The sequence below is a fragment of the Neofelis nebulosa genome, chromosome 11 (genome assembly GCF_028018385.1).
Source record: "Neofelis nebulosa isolate mNeoNeb1 chromosome 11, mNeoNeb1.pri, whole genome shotgun sequence".
NCBI lineage: Eukaryota > Metazoa > Chordata > Mammalia > Carnivora > Felidae > Neofelis > Neofelis nebulosa.
The window spans coordinates 72147888-72165380 of NC_080792.1; the positions used below are offsets into that span (position 1 = coordinate 72147888).

Consider the following 17493-nt stretch of genomic DNA (forward strand, 5'->3'; position numbering starts at 1 on the left):
CAGCACAGAGCCGGCTTTGGATCCTCTGTCTCCCTCTCTCAAAGATAAACCAACCTTTAAAAATAATTAAAAAATAAAAATAAAAAGACAAGGAGGGGCACCTGGCTGGCTGTCGGTAGAGCATGCAACTCTTGATCCCGGGGTCGTGAATTTGAGCCCCAGGTTGGGCACAGAGATTACTTTTTAAAAAACTAAAAATAAATAAAAAGGTAAGGAACCTAGGCTGAGTGCCAGGTATGGGAGGATGACAGAGAGGGACTGCTGTCTGGGAGGTGCTCCAGGAAAGGCCAAGGACAATTCTGGTTGAGGGGGAAGCTTTGAGGTCCTTCCAAGCCAGGCCCTTCCCCTAACTGCTGACTGGAAGCACATATGGCTGTCAAGTAGCTCAAAGGGGCTGGACTGTCCTGAGCTTGTCACTAGCTTTAAAATACTTCTCCTTACAGCCAAAGGATTCTTTTGTTCAGCCAGCTCCTTTAAAGAGGGAAAATCTCTTCTGGAGGGCGACAGGTTCTGACATCCACCACGGGGAAGTAGAGCCTTTCCCCTGTGCTCACATTCTTTGCAACCTTGTCCCAGCTACTGGAGACCAGCTTTTGTGCTGAGTCAGTTTGGCTGCCTTCCAGCCAAGAACAGTGGAGGCTGCAATGCAGGGGCCATTAAAGGAACTATTTTTAGGCCCCATTTCAATCTTATTCAGCACAGGCGGTGAGATGCAGGGCCTGAAGGTGTCCAGACCAAGGGGATGCCGGCAGGGACAGGGTCCAGGCAAGTAGGTCAGGGAAATGACAAGGAGATCTCACTATGTGGAGAGAAAGCAGCACACGGAGGGAGGTTCACTCTGCTGCCCACGGTACGGAAGACAGAAGAGGGGGAGCTGATTGCAGAAAATCGGGCCTTCCTACGTTATATGAGGAGTCACCAAGAAAAATGAGGGACGGGAAGGAAGTACAGCTACTTCCAAAAAGAGACTAGGGCAACGTGCACCTGGGGAGTTTGTTAAAAATACACTTCCTGGGCCCATCTTAGGTCAACAGAGTCCGAATATCAGCGGGAGACATGGGAATCTGTTTTTCTAACGCCCTCTTGGGATGGGGGACTCACACACACTTACATTTGAGGGCCTCTGGGCAGAAGAGTATCTACCTTTGAATTCAAAAGAATGATGCAGGCTGAGGGAAAGGAGAGGCACAGGTGGTGGTGGTCATTTAGCCACCAGAGAGGACATTCTCCTTTCTTCAAGGGCTCAGGCCTCCATCTGTAAAATGAAGGGCCCTGGGAAGGCCAGGAGTCTCCTGGTTCTTTCTCAGGAAATCCTTATTACTGGGATGCTCTGTTATCAGCCAAGACAGGAGGAAACAGCTTTTATACCAGAGACCCATGTTATCCAAGGATATTTAGTCCACCGAGTGAATAGATGCATGATAGGGAACGAAGTTCAAAATATGTTCTGGGAGAAAAAAGCCACTTTTTAAAAAATTTATTTTTTTAGAGAGAGAGAGAGAGACAGAGAGAGAGAAGGCACAAGCAGAGAAAGGAGCAGAGAGGGCGAGAGAGAGAGAGAAGCCCAATCAGGCCCCAAGCTCAGTGTGGAGCCCGACATAGGGCTTGATCCCACGACCCTGGGATCACGACCCAAGCAGAGATCAGGTTGGACCCTCAACCGACTGAGCCACCCAGGAGACCCAAGAAAAAAGCCACATGACTGGGACTGTCACAAAAATAAAATTGATGTATATTAAAAGTTGCTACAAGAGTAGATATTCATCTTGCAGTTGAAAAGCTTTATAGATTATACTTGCAAGTATGTTATATATGTATATATATATATATATATATATATATATATTTTTTTTTTTTTTTTAGTTTATTTCTTTAGTAATCTCTATGCCCAACGTGGGGCTTGAACTCATGACGAGATCAAGAGCTGTATGCTCTTCCGAAATGAGCCAGCCAGGTGCCCCAAGTATGTGATAATTCTTAGCTCCATCTTTCTATCTTATTTCTTAAATAATGAATTGAATATGGATTTTTGTGAGGGAATGGGGAATAATTTTCCTGACAAAACTATCCAAGAACACTTCATGCCATCCTTCACTTTGATTTTTACAGAATTATAAAAGAGATCGCTTTGCAAACATTTAAGAGGGTTTTACCTATTTCCCTAGGACTTCTCTTAATTCTTTGAGAGTCAAGCTGTTATTTCTTGAGGCACCTATCATGTCAGCATCATGAATATTCTCTTCAGATGTCGCCTGGTCTCACTCTGCCAGAGCCTCACTAGATGATAGCTCTGCATGCGGCTCTCCAACACCACCTTCATCAACTTCAGGAAATCTGGCAATAGGTACAATTATTCCTTGTATTGGTCTTCTATGTGTGCCATACTTTCACATGTTTATAACATCCAACAGAGAGAATGGCCACAGGAGGCACTGACAAAGTTAGTGGAGGGAGAAAAGAGCTTTTGCTTTTTGTGTTATGCTGACTTGGCCTTCCCCAGCCACCTCCTAAGAGCAGGGACCTGGGGTAACAAACAAGGTAATTGTCCAAAGCAGGAACAAGAAAGGTGAGTGGGGACAAGAGGGCAGCATGCTTTGATAGAACCAGAATCTTCTGCACTCTGCTTTTCTTGGCCACCTAGGGAAAGCATAGCTGTGAAAGCTCTTTCACACCATGCCATGGCCCCCAACTGCCCTTCCAGACTGCAAACCTGCCTCCCTCCATCCCAGGGAACCACAAGACAAAATCTACTTGGTCAAGTGACACTTTAATAGGCTAGAAATAAAAAAATCTGTCTTTGGAGAATATCAAGAGCCACCTGTGGGCCAGAACAGAAAGCAGAGGCACAGCACTTAGGGCCTAGGGAGAAACAGCAGGCTGAGTGGGAGGTCAGCGATGGCTGAAGAATCCTTGGGGGTGGTTATATTTAAATGGCTTCATCCTGCTGGGACCCCTAGAGAAACAGGAGATGGGAGATCAGTTAACACCATACCCCTGGGTTGAAAAAATAAATTACAATTCATCCACGCAAGGGAAAACTATGCAGCTGCTGGGGGGAAAAGGAACATTGTGAGAAAAGCAGACTGTAAAACATAAATGCCTGCAAATGCATGAACACAAACCTGGAAGGACCCACACTGACAACAGGCACAGGGCTTGGGTACCCTCGCTTTTTAGTATTTTTACAGAACTACTTGTTATTGTCTGCATGTTTAACAAGAAACGTATTTTATTTCTATAATAAGAAAAATAAAGGAGAAAACCTTAAAATCCTCCTTTGCAAGGAGAGTCCCATGTAGGCAGGAGTCTGGGAGTGAAAAGAATCTGCACTAAGTGCCTGCAAAGAGCTATGTGCTTTATACTCACTACTCTCCGGTGCTGTTGCCACCATTTTATAGGTTTTACAGATGAAGAAACAGGCTCGGGAAGGTAAAATGCCTGAGATTTTATGGTCAGAAAGTACACAGCCCAAATTCAAAACCAGGTCTGACACCAAAGCCTACTGGCCAGAGGCCGACTGACAACCACGGCCAAAGCCCCCAGTGCTACAAAGCTAAGGTGCTTTGGCTATAATCCTGGGCCCCCAGGCCAAACACACAGGGCCCCCAAGCTGCACAACTCCAGTGAGTGATGTCCAGCTACAGGGCCTCTTTTGTTTGTCTGCCTATGACTGACATTCACTGGTAACTAGAAAGGATCGCGGATCCTGCTCTGAAGGAGGGGTGTGTGTCTATGTGACCGTAGAGATGAGGAGAAAGAAGATTTTTATTCCAACACTAATGCAACCACTTATTTATGTGAGGGCTTACTCTGCATACATCATATTCGGCACTTTACAAGCTACATCTGGTTTAATTTCATCCTCCCAACAATACCTGAGGTTGGTATCTCAATCATCAATCAGGTATCGTCAATACCTGAGATGCTGTTTTACCAATGAGGAACCTGAAGCTCACGGGGCTACATGTAGACCTCCCCACACAGGAAGGAGCTGCTACTTGAACCTACATTTTTCTGGCCCTGAAGCCCTTGCTCATAACCACAATGACAGATACCTCCCAACACCAGAGGGGCACAGAGTCACCTGGATGAGTCTAGGCATGTGGCTAATGGAGAACCCACAGGCTGAAAGTAGCCAGCCACAGGCAGGACCAGACCTCGGGCCCCTGCTGCCAGGCCAGCGCTTTGCAGCCCAGCCCCTCAGCCTGATCCCAGTGGTCAGCTGGACTCCAGGCCAAGAAACTCACATCTCACCAATCATGGAGTTAACTGGATCTGAGTAGCCAAAGGAGTACCTTCCCAGCATGCCCTGACAGAGGAGCTCAGCCTGGGTGACACACAAAGCACTTCAGGAAACAGATCCTTTGGGAACCATTAGATAATAGAAAATAAACACCGACCGTGTGAGAGCTTCCACCCTGAAAATGTGTTACAGCAGACTGAGAAGGTGGGAAGAACTGAGTTCTCACACAGACCCACCAGGGAGAGCAAGTCCTAGAAGCCACCAACACCTAGTCACTGCTCCGCCTCCCAGCAGCCACTTGGGGGCTGGAACTGGTTATTACCAGGTAACATGAAGAACCAGGCCAGGTGGAAGTGCCAGATGGAGGCGGGAGGATGCTGGCACAGCTTCCAGGGGCTGGCACTGGCTATCTGAGAGAAGGTGACGGGCAGTTAAGGCACCTTTAGACCGACAGGGAATAGGGGGGATGTGCCCTTACCCTCTCCCAGACACCATTTCTCCCCAGCTGCTTGCTCAAAAGGGAAGGGATACCTGAATAGTATGGACTCTGGAGTTTTGAAACTGACTCTTTTAAGAACAAGAACATGAGTTAGGGGGATGGAAGGGAGAGAAAGGACCTGACAAAAGTAAAATGGAACATCGGCTAGAAGTGCCATGAGCACAGACAGGCTAAACACCAAGCTGTCAGGACCTAACAGCATTTTGTGAGCCCCTGTCTGTGCCAGGAATCATTCTCATAGCTGACATAATTTATCTCTAATTCCTCATGAGCCAGACTGTATACTTCTACTTCAGCCTTTAGGAAATAGGCCCAGAGCTAAAGTGACTCTGCCAAGGTCACATAGCTGGTGAGGAACAAAGCAGAGATTTGCACTTATGTTTATGGTATTTCAGAGCTGGTTCCTTCCACGATGCCCGACTGCCTAAAGCTGTGGTTGTGGCAGACTTGTGAGCACCCCAGGAAGAGTAGGGCATACCCTGGGACTGCTGGGGCTATATGTAGTGTAAAAAGCTTATTTGGACAGAGAAAAGCAAACCCTGTTGTTTTCCAGAAAAAGCATAGGAAGTTCAGCTACATCTTCTTGGTCTGTGGTCTGGTGCTGCTCACTTAGTGGGTGGCCCACCTTCAGGGGGTGCTCGTGAAGAACAACTGGGCCAGGATGGTAGAAGTGGGCGGCAGGGAAAGTTTCAGGAAGGAGGGAGCAAGCTCTCTCCAGAAAATCCAGCTATGGAATTTTAATTTCCACTGTGAACACAGACAAGCACACCTGGGAACACACATGCCCTCCATGCCAGGCTTTGATCTCTGCCCCAAATCCCTGAGAGAGGCAGGGCTGAAGGCACCCAGAGCCCCAGCGCTCCCACCCCTCCCCTCACCTGAAAAGCCGCAGACACATCTTCTCCTGGGGAAATTCCTTGGGCCCCTCCACGCTGTCGTCGTGGCTCTCCGTCTCCAGGTAGACGTCCAGCAGCACACACAGGCGCTGCAGCTGGTTGGTCAAGAGCTGATGGCTGGGTCGGGGGCCACAGAGCTCCTTGTAGCATACGTTGACCTCGCTCTCCATGGCCTAAGGAGTGGGAAAGCCAGGAACCTAGCACTACCTTCAGACTGAGTGGGTCTGGCAGCTCCACAAGAACCACAGCCGGGCCTCTGCAGGAGCTGGGTCACACCATCTCAGGCAAGACGGGCTTGTCCTCAGGACAACAGGGTCTTCCTGATTCTGACCCATAACTTTTCCTGCCCAATATTTGCACAGCCAAAAAGATGGAGGCATGTAAAGAAGAAATCTCAAGATAAGATCTAAGTCAGAAAGTATTAGGGTTAAAAGCATGATCCACAGCCAGAAGACCACTACAGCATCAAATCAACAGAATGATAAATTAATAATTAATAGCTGCAATGATCTTATACACCATCTCATCCCACCACGTCTGTGCTCCCGAGTTTATTCACAATTCTACAGAAGCCCAAGACAACAACTTTTCAAAGCAAGTATTTATATTATCTCCATTTTAAAATGGGGTGACCCCAAACTAGGTAAGTTGTTAAGATGGGTCTAGGCTTTTTCTTCTACTATACCACACAGACTCCAGCAAATTCTACAAATCCTGGCAGGTCCCTCTGTCCCTAGGATCATGCCAGTGGGCAAGCTTTCAGCTGCAGTAGGTTCTGCCACCTCCCATCTCACCAAGGAGGCTCTCCCCACTCCTCCCATTACCCTCATCAGAGCCTTACCCGAATGTTGTCATCGTTGCTATTGGTTTTCTCTCCTTTCCAGTTCAGACACAGCTGGAAAATGGGTGGGATGGAGGAGTAGCCAGGGTTCAGCACCACAGCAGCTTGGAGTTTGGCTGGGAAGGGAGGGGGAAGGAAGAAAAATCAGTTCTGAGACCCAGCTTGCCAGCCACGGACCCTCCCCATTGGATCTTTGTCTTACATTAATCCGAGTACTGCACAGAACATTCTGGTCTTTTGTTTTTGTTCTACAATCTCTGAAGTAGAATTGCCAGGCTGCAGAATGTGAAGTCCTGTGACTCTGGTCCCTCTAAGGATGCAGAGGTGTGTGGACTCTCCAGGGTCTGGTCCACACTGGGTCTGCCCAAGTGTTATATTTGCTCCTTTGACAGAAGTTTAACTGGCATTTCTTTCTTTGCCCACAAGTTAAGGATTTTCCCATGTGAAGGCTTACTGTTTTTTTCTAACAATATTGTGTATTAGCTGTTACATCCAACATATTTTCTCTATTGTTTCTTTTCTTTTTATGTATTTTGTTATGTGAAACTTTTTTTTTTTTTTTTAATTTTTTTTTTCAACGTTTTTTTTTTATTTATTTTTGGGACAGAGAGAGACAGAGCATGAACGGGGGAGGGGCAGAGAGAGAGGGAGACACAGAATCGGAAACAGGCTCCAGGCTCCGAGCCATCAGCCCAGAGCCTGACGCGGGGCTCGAACTCACGGACCGCGAGATCGTGACCTGGCTGAAGTCGGACGCTCAACCGACTGCGCCACCCAGGCGCCCCTATGTGAAACTTTTTAATACCCAACATTTACGGAGTACTTACTGTATTCCAAGTACTGTGCTAAGCCCTTTATATACATTTTACTTCAGGTTTATTTCAACCTACCAATGACTGCATGAGATGGGTACCGTTATTATCATCTCCATTTTACCTATAAAGAAACTGAGGCTCTCATAGATACTTCCTTAAGATCAAACAGTTGCAAAGCAGCAGTGCTGAGTTTACCTAGAACTGTCTGATATCAAAGCTGTGTTCATAGTCCTTACAGGAAACAGTTGTATTTTTTAACATATTCATTTTTTTTCTGGCGGCAGCCTTTGCTTTTCTCCATAGGATGACGTTCACTTTTACCACGAATGCGCTAGATATGCCATTCCTTTCTCATTATTTATGGGGGGAAAAAGAACTATGACACACCAGTAATTCAAATAACAGAGGACAAGAGAGTGGAGGTTAAGACAATTCTTCCCTGACAGCTGCGACCACATTTATTAAAAAGTGAGTCCTTTCTCTGCTGTATTGCTTCTGCCCTAACAGTTGGCATATATTTCTGGATTTATCTCTATTCAGTTAAGTTTTGTTTTTAATCCATGCTATGTAAAATTTTCAAACTGATCTGTTGTAAAATAAAGGATTATTCATGTGTCTCTGTGTGTATATGTGTATATGCATATATGTGAGTGTGTATATGTATATGTATACGTATACACACACACACACACACACACACACACACACATACACGGCGCATTGGTGGTAAAAGTGAACGTTATCCTATGGAGAAAATATTTTTCTGTAATTGCTGTGCACTTATTTAAATTTCACTCTTAAATTTTCAAATTCTGCAATGCATCTTATGAAAATTTTAATTATCACATTCACTGTTATGGACCTAGAACACTTACTACCTACATAAGCTTTCATCTGGTCAACCAGGAAGCAGAGTGATGTCTTCTAGTGACTTCCCCCTCTTGGGGCTTTATAAATTTCTTGGACTACATATTTGTGCCTTTTCAAAACAGTATTCTGTGTTATTTAGGGATGAGACAAAAGTGATTTTTGAAAGTGAAAAGGATGGGAAGCAAATGTACAAATTCCAAATAGGAGTCACCGATTGTTGAGGGAGAGAATGAAAGCATGAAGTGCCCTGGGGGCCTCAATAGTATCTAAAATATTTAATTTACTCAGGATATTTTTAAAACATACAAAAGGCAAGAAACCAAGGTAGAGAAACTCTAATATCACAGAGTGCAACCTTTCCTTGTATTTCTCGCACTTAGACCCGCAGACAACCAACCCCCTGAGCTCTGTAGCTACAGCACCGAGCCCCAGGGGTCAGATTCCATGGGCAGTGGTAGGTCTGCCGAGGCAGGAGCTAGAAAACAGCTCCACAGGCAGCACCCAGGTGGCTCCACAGAAAGCCGTGGCAAATTAGACTCCAGGACAGCCGTGAGGAACCACAGCTTTTGATGCCTCCAAAGTGAGTGCAGAACAGCAGACAGGGAGGAAGGTCCTACTACCCTGCACTTCACAAACTGAGAGTGGTTTGTTGGCCCTTCTGTGAAGAGGAGGAAGAACAGGTATCTGCTTTTAGAGAACAGTAAAGCAAAGGGCTAAGTGCTCAGGCTCAGATCGCATTTGTGACAAAGCCTCAATTTCCTCACCTATAAAATGGGAATACGGGTTTCCCCTGCTATCCAAAAGTACAGTGTTCCTATGAAACCTTCCATAAGTCAAAATGGCATAAGGAGAGGAGCATCGCCCACTTAACTTTTCGAGCATTAATGCCACTTTACTTTTACACAAGACCTACATTAGTACAGTAATGGTTTTTCTTGCAAAGGTGAACATCCTCCTTTCTTTCAGTTAGCGAAAACAGCACTAATGTAGGTTTTGTGCAAAAGCAAAGTGGTGGAATGCAAATTTTAGGAAAGCAGGGGGTACTTGCACTACCACTCCCAGTCATGAGGATTAAATGAGATAAAACATGTATGTGGCTGTGTTATAGAACAAGTCCTCACTGAATGGTGGCTCTTACAATCATTACTACTATTTGCTAAGTCACCCCAGCAAGATTCTAGGATCTTTTGCTTTCTTTGGGCAACCTTCAGGAATGTTTTATTCTTATTAGCTCCCCTGGCCTACCACTGTGATCAGAAGAGCAATTACCTGTGCCCCTTTCCACGAGTGCCATGTAGTAAAGATTGGTGTCCTCAGCCAGTCCTGCCTCCACAATGTCCTTGGTGAAATGCAGCTCCTAGAAGTCACCACAGAGGAGGGAATTCCTGGATCCTCCAGTCAAATCCCTTGCCCTTCTAGGGGAAGGGCAGGAGCTGAAAGATGATATGGATCTTTGGGACAGCAAGGGTGACGTGTCACTCCTCCACTTACCATGTAATCCTCATGGGCAATTGTCACCCACTTTACCAGGCGGGAGACAACCTTTGCAGGAAAGAGGTACTGGCAATCACTGGTAACTGGTACAATGCCATGTTCTAAAAGAGAGCAAGTCGGGTGGTATTACAGATAGAAATCAGATGCCACAGCTGGGTAACTAGGATCATCTGGAGGGCTCAGGTGGCCCTGCCAGCTCTCCAGATACATGAAGCATTCAGTAGGTGCCCTGGTCAACAACATGTGCTAGAAATCCAGGCACACCAACCTGACCTTCACCCCTGCTATGTGCTTGTGGCTGGACCTAGCACCAACATTCATGGTGCTTTATCTTTAATGCAAATGATGGCCAGCAAAACAAAAACCCCCTGGCAGCCAGAACCAGTGATGGTGCCTCTGCAGCAGTGACTGTTAATTAGATCAAATAGCCAAGAGGGCTGTTTTCTCACAGCTGACCTTGATGGAGGAAACGACTGAAGTGTTCTGTGTCAGTTTCTCTAAGGGAGAAGAGTTAGAGAACTGCTCCAGGGCAAATTCCTGCTGGTGTTTCAATCCACAAATATGCCAACACAGTAAATGCTGTCTAGGATGACAATCATCCAACCTTGGGACAAAACAACTTTAGCAATGGTGATGGGGAAGAAACCCACAAACAATGCTGCCCTGCAGGGATCGGGATCCATGTGGAATACAAGAACTGCCCCAGATGGGTAAGGACTCCAGATGGGTCCTGGAAACCTAATGCCTTTCCTGACAGTGATTCTTTTCAGTCAGAAAGATCTCAACCCTCACTTCCCCTCAAGTACCTTATACATGGTAAGTCCTCAACAAGTATTTACCGAATGAGTAAACGAAAAGGAACACCGATATGGCCACCACCTTGGTCAATGGCTCGTTAGCTCAATGGCTCAGAATCACCTGGGAGCTTATGAATAACACTGGGGTTCATCCTCACCCTGGAGGATGTTAGCTCAGTGGGTCTCAAGGGAGGTATGAGGGGGTGGATCCCTGGATAGCTGTATCAAATAAGCTAAATGTAAGCTCTACAAAGCATGAAGTGGATTTCTACTAAATATCTGTTAGAATGTACACCCAAATCCGACATGCTCTAACCTACAGTAAGTTGTTCCTGACCAGTCCACTAACCTGGACCACCCAGGAGGCTTTGGGTCTCTTTTGTGAGCTGGGACAGCCCTGATAGTCCTGAGGGGAGCTAAGATCCCTGCCTGGATGGACCTGTAGCTCTCCCCAGAGGTCCTGCCAACACCTCTGCTCAGCAAGAGCCAGGCAGTGTCATCAGGATTTAAGAAACCTGAGTGAAGGACTAAGTCATCTTTGTCCCTGTGTTGTCCAAATAGGCCTTAAGCCACAGCCACACATCAGCTTACCCAGGGATGCAAACTGTTTGTGGAGGGCCAGGCGGGATTGAACCCTGGTCTTCAGCAGTTTCATGGTGGTCTCCATGTGGCTGGCGCTCAGCGAATGGTCAGCAATCACCGTGTGCTGTAGACGACAGCAAGAAGCACCCTGAGTGCCCCCTGTCCTTGTCTCCAGGCATTGCCTCTCCTAGGCCCTCCTTGCCAATGGCAGCCAGGACCACACACATCCTGAGGTGGGCACCTTATGGGAATGGCAGGGTTCACCTGCTGTGACAGGCCAGATGCTGAGTTCCAGTAGGAATACAGGATGCTGGAATCTCAAGAGGCCTGGCCAGCTCCTGAGAAAGGAAGGCTTCTGCTGAGGTGCCAGATGCCAGATCCCTTGGGGTTCTGGTGATGCCTCATTTTTGGCACCTTTGTACACCATACTGAGGGGCGGTGGAGCCTGGAGTCATGTAGCACCCAGAGCAAGGACTCTAGTTACTTTCATCTCGAGGGCTACCAGGCTCAGGGAGAACCAAAGGTACCTACACATTTGTGGGCCTCAGACATTTTTAGTATCCTGAGTGGAGGGAGGACAGACCATAGCCCCAAGGAAAAGCATTCTGATACTTCAAAGCCCTCAAAGGCCATCCAAAGCCTTTCTGGAGGCTGTCTGGGGGGTGAGGAAGTAGAGATCCTTAGCCAAGGAGACTGGATCCACAGTGTACACACCTGGGGCTGCTCTTTGGGGAAGTGGAGGCCACCTAGCTTCTGTACCCACAAATAGGGGTGACCTAGGTCAAGTACGTAGTCTCTCAAAGTCAGGATGCTGCAGAAAAGAACACAGCATAAAATGATTTTATAAGTCCTTTCTGCAGTGGTCCCAGGATACAGCCTTCCTCCCATGCCCCTGAAATGGATGGTCTCACAGGCTAGGCCACACTCACAGCCGGGCTGCCAGCAAAGTCTCTAAACTTCATCACCTTCCTACTGTGAATTTCACCTCTCCCATGTTCCCTTTTCTCTTCCCCCCAACTCATAAGCAAGTCTCAAGTCTCAATATAAAGTCAATGCCTTTGATTTCTTCACCAGTCCACCAATTTATAAAATATTTTTCAGGTTTTTAATCCTCAGAGAATTGAATGTTAAACCATGTTATCCTCTCATGTGTTCTTATCATGTCCTCCAAGTTTGATCCTTCCACCCTTCCTCACTATTCCATGACCTTCATTTGCACCTTGTGTTCCCTTCTTTGACATAGCACTCCCTCAAGCTCCAGGGTCTCCCTTGCCCCCTGATAGGCCTCTGACCCTAACAGGTCTTTAATGCTGGGCTTGAGCTGCCAGAGAAACTCCAAAGCAAAGAGACTGGGAAAGGAGGAAACACTGCTGACTCACCCAACTTTATCAAACTGATATTGATTGGCTGGATTCGGAGTCTTCTTTCCATGATCCCCTGGATACAAACAGCTCAGGACTGAGTCAGGAGACAGCAAGTCACTGGAAAAGCGATAAGACCGCAGTGAAAACACTGGCCAATGCCTTGCCCTGAGGCAGACTTGGGCATCTGGGGATAGTAATGCCACCTATCACTAATGATCATGCTACCATTTACTGAATGCTTCCTGTGGGCCAGGACAGTGGAGGGAGGACAGACCATAACTCTTTATACTTGAGGTCACCAGATCTCACACTCTATGAGGTATGACCATTTCCATTTTACAGAGAAGAAATTCAGGCTTTGAAAGATATGGCTTGTCTAAGATCACACTACTAACAAGTGCTAGAGTAGGGATTTGCACTGTCTGATCAAAGACAGTAGTACTCCTACACACTAAATTTTTTGAAAACCCTATCCCTTTAAGAGAGGTATATGGTGACCAAGGCCTTACCTTCAGGGGAGCAAAGCTCTGTGACACTGGAGATAAAATAATCACAATTTTCATAACAGCAGAAGAGATTCCTTTCTACCCCCAAAGAGCAAGTAAACAGCTTTAATGATGTGCCTATCTCACTTTGACCAAATCTCATGCCACTCACAGAAAAAGGTCCCCTTTATGTTCCCAGAAAAAGACATTATCACATGCGCTGGACACAAGGTGACCCAGGGCTATAAGCAGAGAGACAGCATCACCGCCACCCATCTGGAATGGTTAGGGCACAGCCTGTAATTAAATGCTGACAAGTGGAAAAGGGATGGAGAGGGGAGAGGAAGAGGATAATGGAGTAATCTGATCACAAAGGACAAGGCTCAGTCTTTCTCTCAACCAGCAGGGGTTCTCCTTCATCTTTCCAGGTCTGGCATCAGGAGCAACTCAGGCAGAATGGGCTAATCTTACTGCTCAGAGCCCAGGCATGACTTTAAGAATTTAGCAGTGGGGCGGTGGCAGCTTTGACTCTTCCTGGTTTCCTGTCTCTCCCAGAGTCTCTCTGCTCCACCTCACTGCCTTTCATGGAGAACTGGCTAGAAATAAGAATTGTCAGTTGTTTGGCCAATATTATTTAGTGACTATTACTAATAAATAGAATGAATCAGGAGTCAACAAAAATAAACAGAACAGCTAAAACTCCACAATAACGGTTTCTAATTAACAAAACCTAATGAAAGAATCAAATCTCCTTGAAAAATTTGCATTGGTAATATGTGGTTCAGGACAACTGAATTTGGTGAAGATAATGGACATAAAAGGAGAGATTATATACAGTCATAAAAACACAACACCAAAGCAAAAAACTACTCAGTCAAATCTTTGTTGTAAAATAATAATAGGTAAAAAGGGATTAAGAATTTGGTAAGTAAAAGTGGAAAATCATTAAAAATAGTTTAATGACTTAATGAAAAACTGATTAGTAGTGAGTCAAAATGTCCTAACGGAGATCATTCTGTAAAATAATTTCTTGAAGAAAATTCAGCACGGCTGGTTAAATGTTAAAATGTTTGTATGAAGAACATCAATTTCCTAATGAATTAATAGATCCTGGCAACAGTCATCAGTGCTGCTAACGCCACAAAAATAGAGACAGCCTGTGCCTCCTGATGGAAGCACTCAACATTTATACCATCCTGCTCCCTCATCCCTCCTGCAAAAAAATCAAAGTGGAATCTCACCAAGCCTCTAAACCTAACTATAATTAACGTGAAATACCCAGGAAGGTAGTAACTCACTAAATTCTAATGCAAGGATGCAATCATCAAAATCCAGACTGGGGAAACCTACAAACAACCCATTCTCTTTGACAAACAGATGGCAGGGACATTCAGATGAAAAGATGCTTGAGAGAAGCTTCACCCAATTGCAACATGTGGACCTTATAAAGATCCAGATTCAAAACCCAAACTATAAAAACAACTAACAAAAAACACTAAGAGAAAATCAGTGAAATTTGAACTCTGAATGGATACTGAATGATATTAAGGAATTAGTGTGAGACTGTGATTATATCAGGGAGAAAAAAAAGTATCCTTGTGTTATAGTAGATGAATAAATAGAACCATACACCAGGGCTGGTATCTCCAGGGGCCAAAGCAGCCTGTACTTAAGCAAAGGCCTCTGAGCTGGCAGTTTGGAACTCTAGGCCCAGAGCTCCCACAACTGGTCAGATGCCTCCTGGACCTCAGTTTCTCCATCTGAAAAATAGGGGTATGAGCTAGACAACACCTGAAGGCCCATAAAGATACAATCCTGGTTTCAGGGTGGTGCTTCCTTTTGCATCCCCTCCCTCCCCTCCCGGGCCATCTATCGATGATAGTTGTAGTTTCCTCCCCTTGTAAAGTTATTGTGAAGAGTTAAGCAAATTCATGATGATAAACACATTACCAAGTGTGACATTACCAGCTGTCATTACCAAGTGCTTTACTTATGCTAAGCACTAGACCTGATCCTTCATAAACACCCTGGAAGTGTATATTACAATTCATGACCAGAGTGAGGAACCAGCCTCAGAAGCCAGGAAACTTGGCTAAAGGTGCACACACAGGTATAAGTGGCAGACCCGGGAAACACTGGAGCTCTGAGCCCAGCTGGTATCCACTCAGCAGTACTGTCGCCAGTACTTGCATGTGCAAAGCTTAGGGAGAAGCTGGAGTTAAGTATGCACTGAGGCCAGCTGGCAGCCCTCTTCTTAGTAGGTTTGGCATCTGAGAGGTGAGCAGGCAGAATGCTGGTGACAAGGAACTCCACCATGGCCAGGGCCCGCAAGCTGCTAGACTGAGAGCTCTGGCCAGGCAGTGTAACCGGGCACTCTGAAGAAGCAAGCCCTGGGCTCCCTCTGCTGGGGTCAGGTGAGAATAGGGTCAATTTCATCCGGAGTGCCCTAGCGTGATCAAATAACTCTTGAGTCCAGGGACCAAGGCTGCAGCCTGAAGGGGGCATGGACTGTAAGTGTAGGGTAGAGAACACAGGGACACCAGGCAGCCATGGGAAGAGCCCCACCCCACCAGGCACCAGACTTGTGTGTCTCCCTCAGTGGTCTCTGTATAGCCAACCCAAAGACTCAAGTGTGCAGGAGTACCAGGCCAAGGTAGTGCTCCTGTGAGGCTATTTCAGGACCTCTTGGCCCTTTTCTTTTCTTCCCACTCCTAGTGTGGAACAAGACTGCCACAGCCAGGCACTCCCTGGGGATGCCAAACCTGTGGCCATCATTACTGTGCCTCCACTCACCCTCCTCAAAACCTCTTCCTGCTGCCAGGTAAGGACAACCTGGGATTGAGCTGGGCTATGAAGCAAAAGTCCCAGCACCTTGGGAAAGAGTAAATGAAGGCCTAAATTTGTCAACCTCATCATGTCTGCCAAATTCCATTTCTACATTCACACCTTTCCACTTGTCAGAACAAGCTGCTGCTCTGCCCTGCCTACTCAATTTTCCATACATTGTAGTCATTTTATCATCTGCTGTGTAGTAAGAGGACCAACTTAAGTCAGCAAGTGCTTTCTAAATACCAGTGAGGTGCCAGGACTTCCAGACGTGGACATGACAACAGAAGTCAATGGAGCAGTGCACCTCCTCAGAGCCAGTGTACGCAAGGAACCAAAAGCAGCCCGCAGAGAGGCTCTCCTCACACCCACCCCCATGCCCCACTCTCCACAGCGCCTGCCCAGTACCCTGCACTGATGGGGGTGATCAGCTCCGTGGCGGTTGTCACTTTGGCCTTTACCGTCATGATGTTGAGGTTCATGAGGTAGTAGAAGGTCAGGTGAAGCACACTGTCATCTGGAGGGGGAGGATGAAAAGAAGACCATGTACAAGTTGAACATGAGAGCAGAGTCTACAGTATTATGGAACTGTAAAAGCGAGGCTTTTAAGAGCTTTTACTGTAAAAACAGAAACTCAATGGCAATTTTATATTGAATAAAAAATGTCTACAAATTCTTTGTAACTCCTCTCTCCAAGAGGGGGAGATTCATTTCCCTCCCCTTGAGTGTGGGCTGGACTTAACTGTTTCTAAAAAGTAAAATATCGAGGGGCGCCTGGGTGGCGCAGTCGGTTAAGCGTCCGACTTCAGCCAGGTCACGATCTCGCGGTCCGTGAGTTCGAGCCCCGCGTCGGGCTCTGGGCTGATGGCTCGGAGCCTGGAGCCTGTTTCCGATTCTGTGTCTCCCTCTCTCTCTGTCCCTCCCCTGGTCATGCTCTGTCTCTCTCTGTCCCAAAAATAAATAAAAAACGTTGAAAAAAAAATTTTTTAAAAGTAAAATATCGAAAGGGAGCAATCAAGTGATCATCAAGTGGATCCAGGTTAGTACCAGTGACACCATGTACCCCTGATATGATGGGATGATGAACCCATGTCTATGGTATTCCTCCCCCAAACCCATAAACTCAGTCTGATAAGGAGAAAACACAGACAAAGCCAAATTGAGTTTTTCTACATAGTAAATAAACCTGGTCTTCAAAGATGTCAAGGTCATGAAAGATAAGCGAAGACTGAGGAGGAGAAGACTGTCCTGCCTGCAGGAGACTAAGAGGCATGGTAACTAAATGTCATGTGAGATCCTAGACTGGATCCTAAAATGGACAAAGGACATTAGTGGAAAAAACAAGGAAATCTGCATAAATTCTGTGGTTTAGTTAATTGTACCAATAAAATTAACATTGGTTTTGATCACTGTACTATGCTTAAGTAAGACGCTGACATTATGGGAAGCTGAGCGAAGAGCATGAGAAGTCTATTATTATGGCAACTCTTCTGAGTCTAAAATTACCTCAAAATAACAAGTTTTAAAAAAAAGGTGAAGTGTGTAGAGTATGTTTCCATTTGTGTAAAAACTAAAAGGAGAAAGGGATAAATATACACTTGTATAAAAGCTTCTAAATATATAGAATAATTCTAGAAAATACGTAAGAAATCTGTCACCAAGAGGTAAGACCTTGGAGGTAAGACCGAGGACTGGAGTCTCAGGTGAGAGGGAAACTTACATGTGACAGTTAGCTCTTATACTGTGTCTATTGCTTTATCCATACAAAACCAGTTTCAAAT

General features: G+C 46.0%; 1 protein-coding gene across 5 annotated transcripts in view; it reads right to left on the reverse strand.

The window, feature by feature from the left end:
- Window positions 1-2748: 2748 nt before the first annotated feature.
- THOC5 (THO complex subunit 5) overlaps window positions 2749-17493 on the reverse strand; it is a 32845-nt gene continuing 18100 nt past the window's right edge. For all 5 annotated transcript variants that reach the window (XM_058693203.1, XM_058693205.1, XM_058693202.1 and 2 more), the window contains 9 exons: window positions 16121-16229; window positions 12417-12518; window positions 11752-11848; window positions 11047-11161; window positions 9656-9759; window positions 9434-9521; window positions 6480-6595; window positions 5621-5811; window positions 2749-2953 (listed from right to left, as the gene is read on the reverse strand). In XM_058693203.1, coding sequence (XP_058549186.1) covers window positions 2890-2953; window positions 5621-5811; window positions 6480-6595; window positions 9434-9521; window positions 9656-9759; window positions 11047-11161; window positions 11752-11848; window positions 12417-12518; window positions 16121-16229 — 986 coding nt within the window. In that variant the 3' untranslated portion in view covers window positions 2749-2889. The remainder of the gene's footprint in view (window positions 2954-5620; window positions 5812-6479; window positions 6596-9433; window positions 9522-9655; window positions 9760-11046; window positions 11162-11751; window positions 11849-12416; window positions 12519-16120; window positions 16230-17493) is intronic.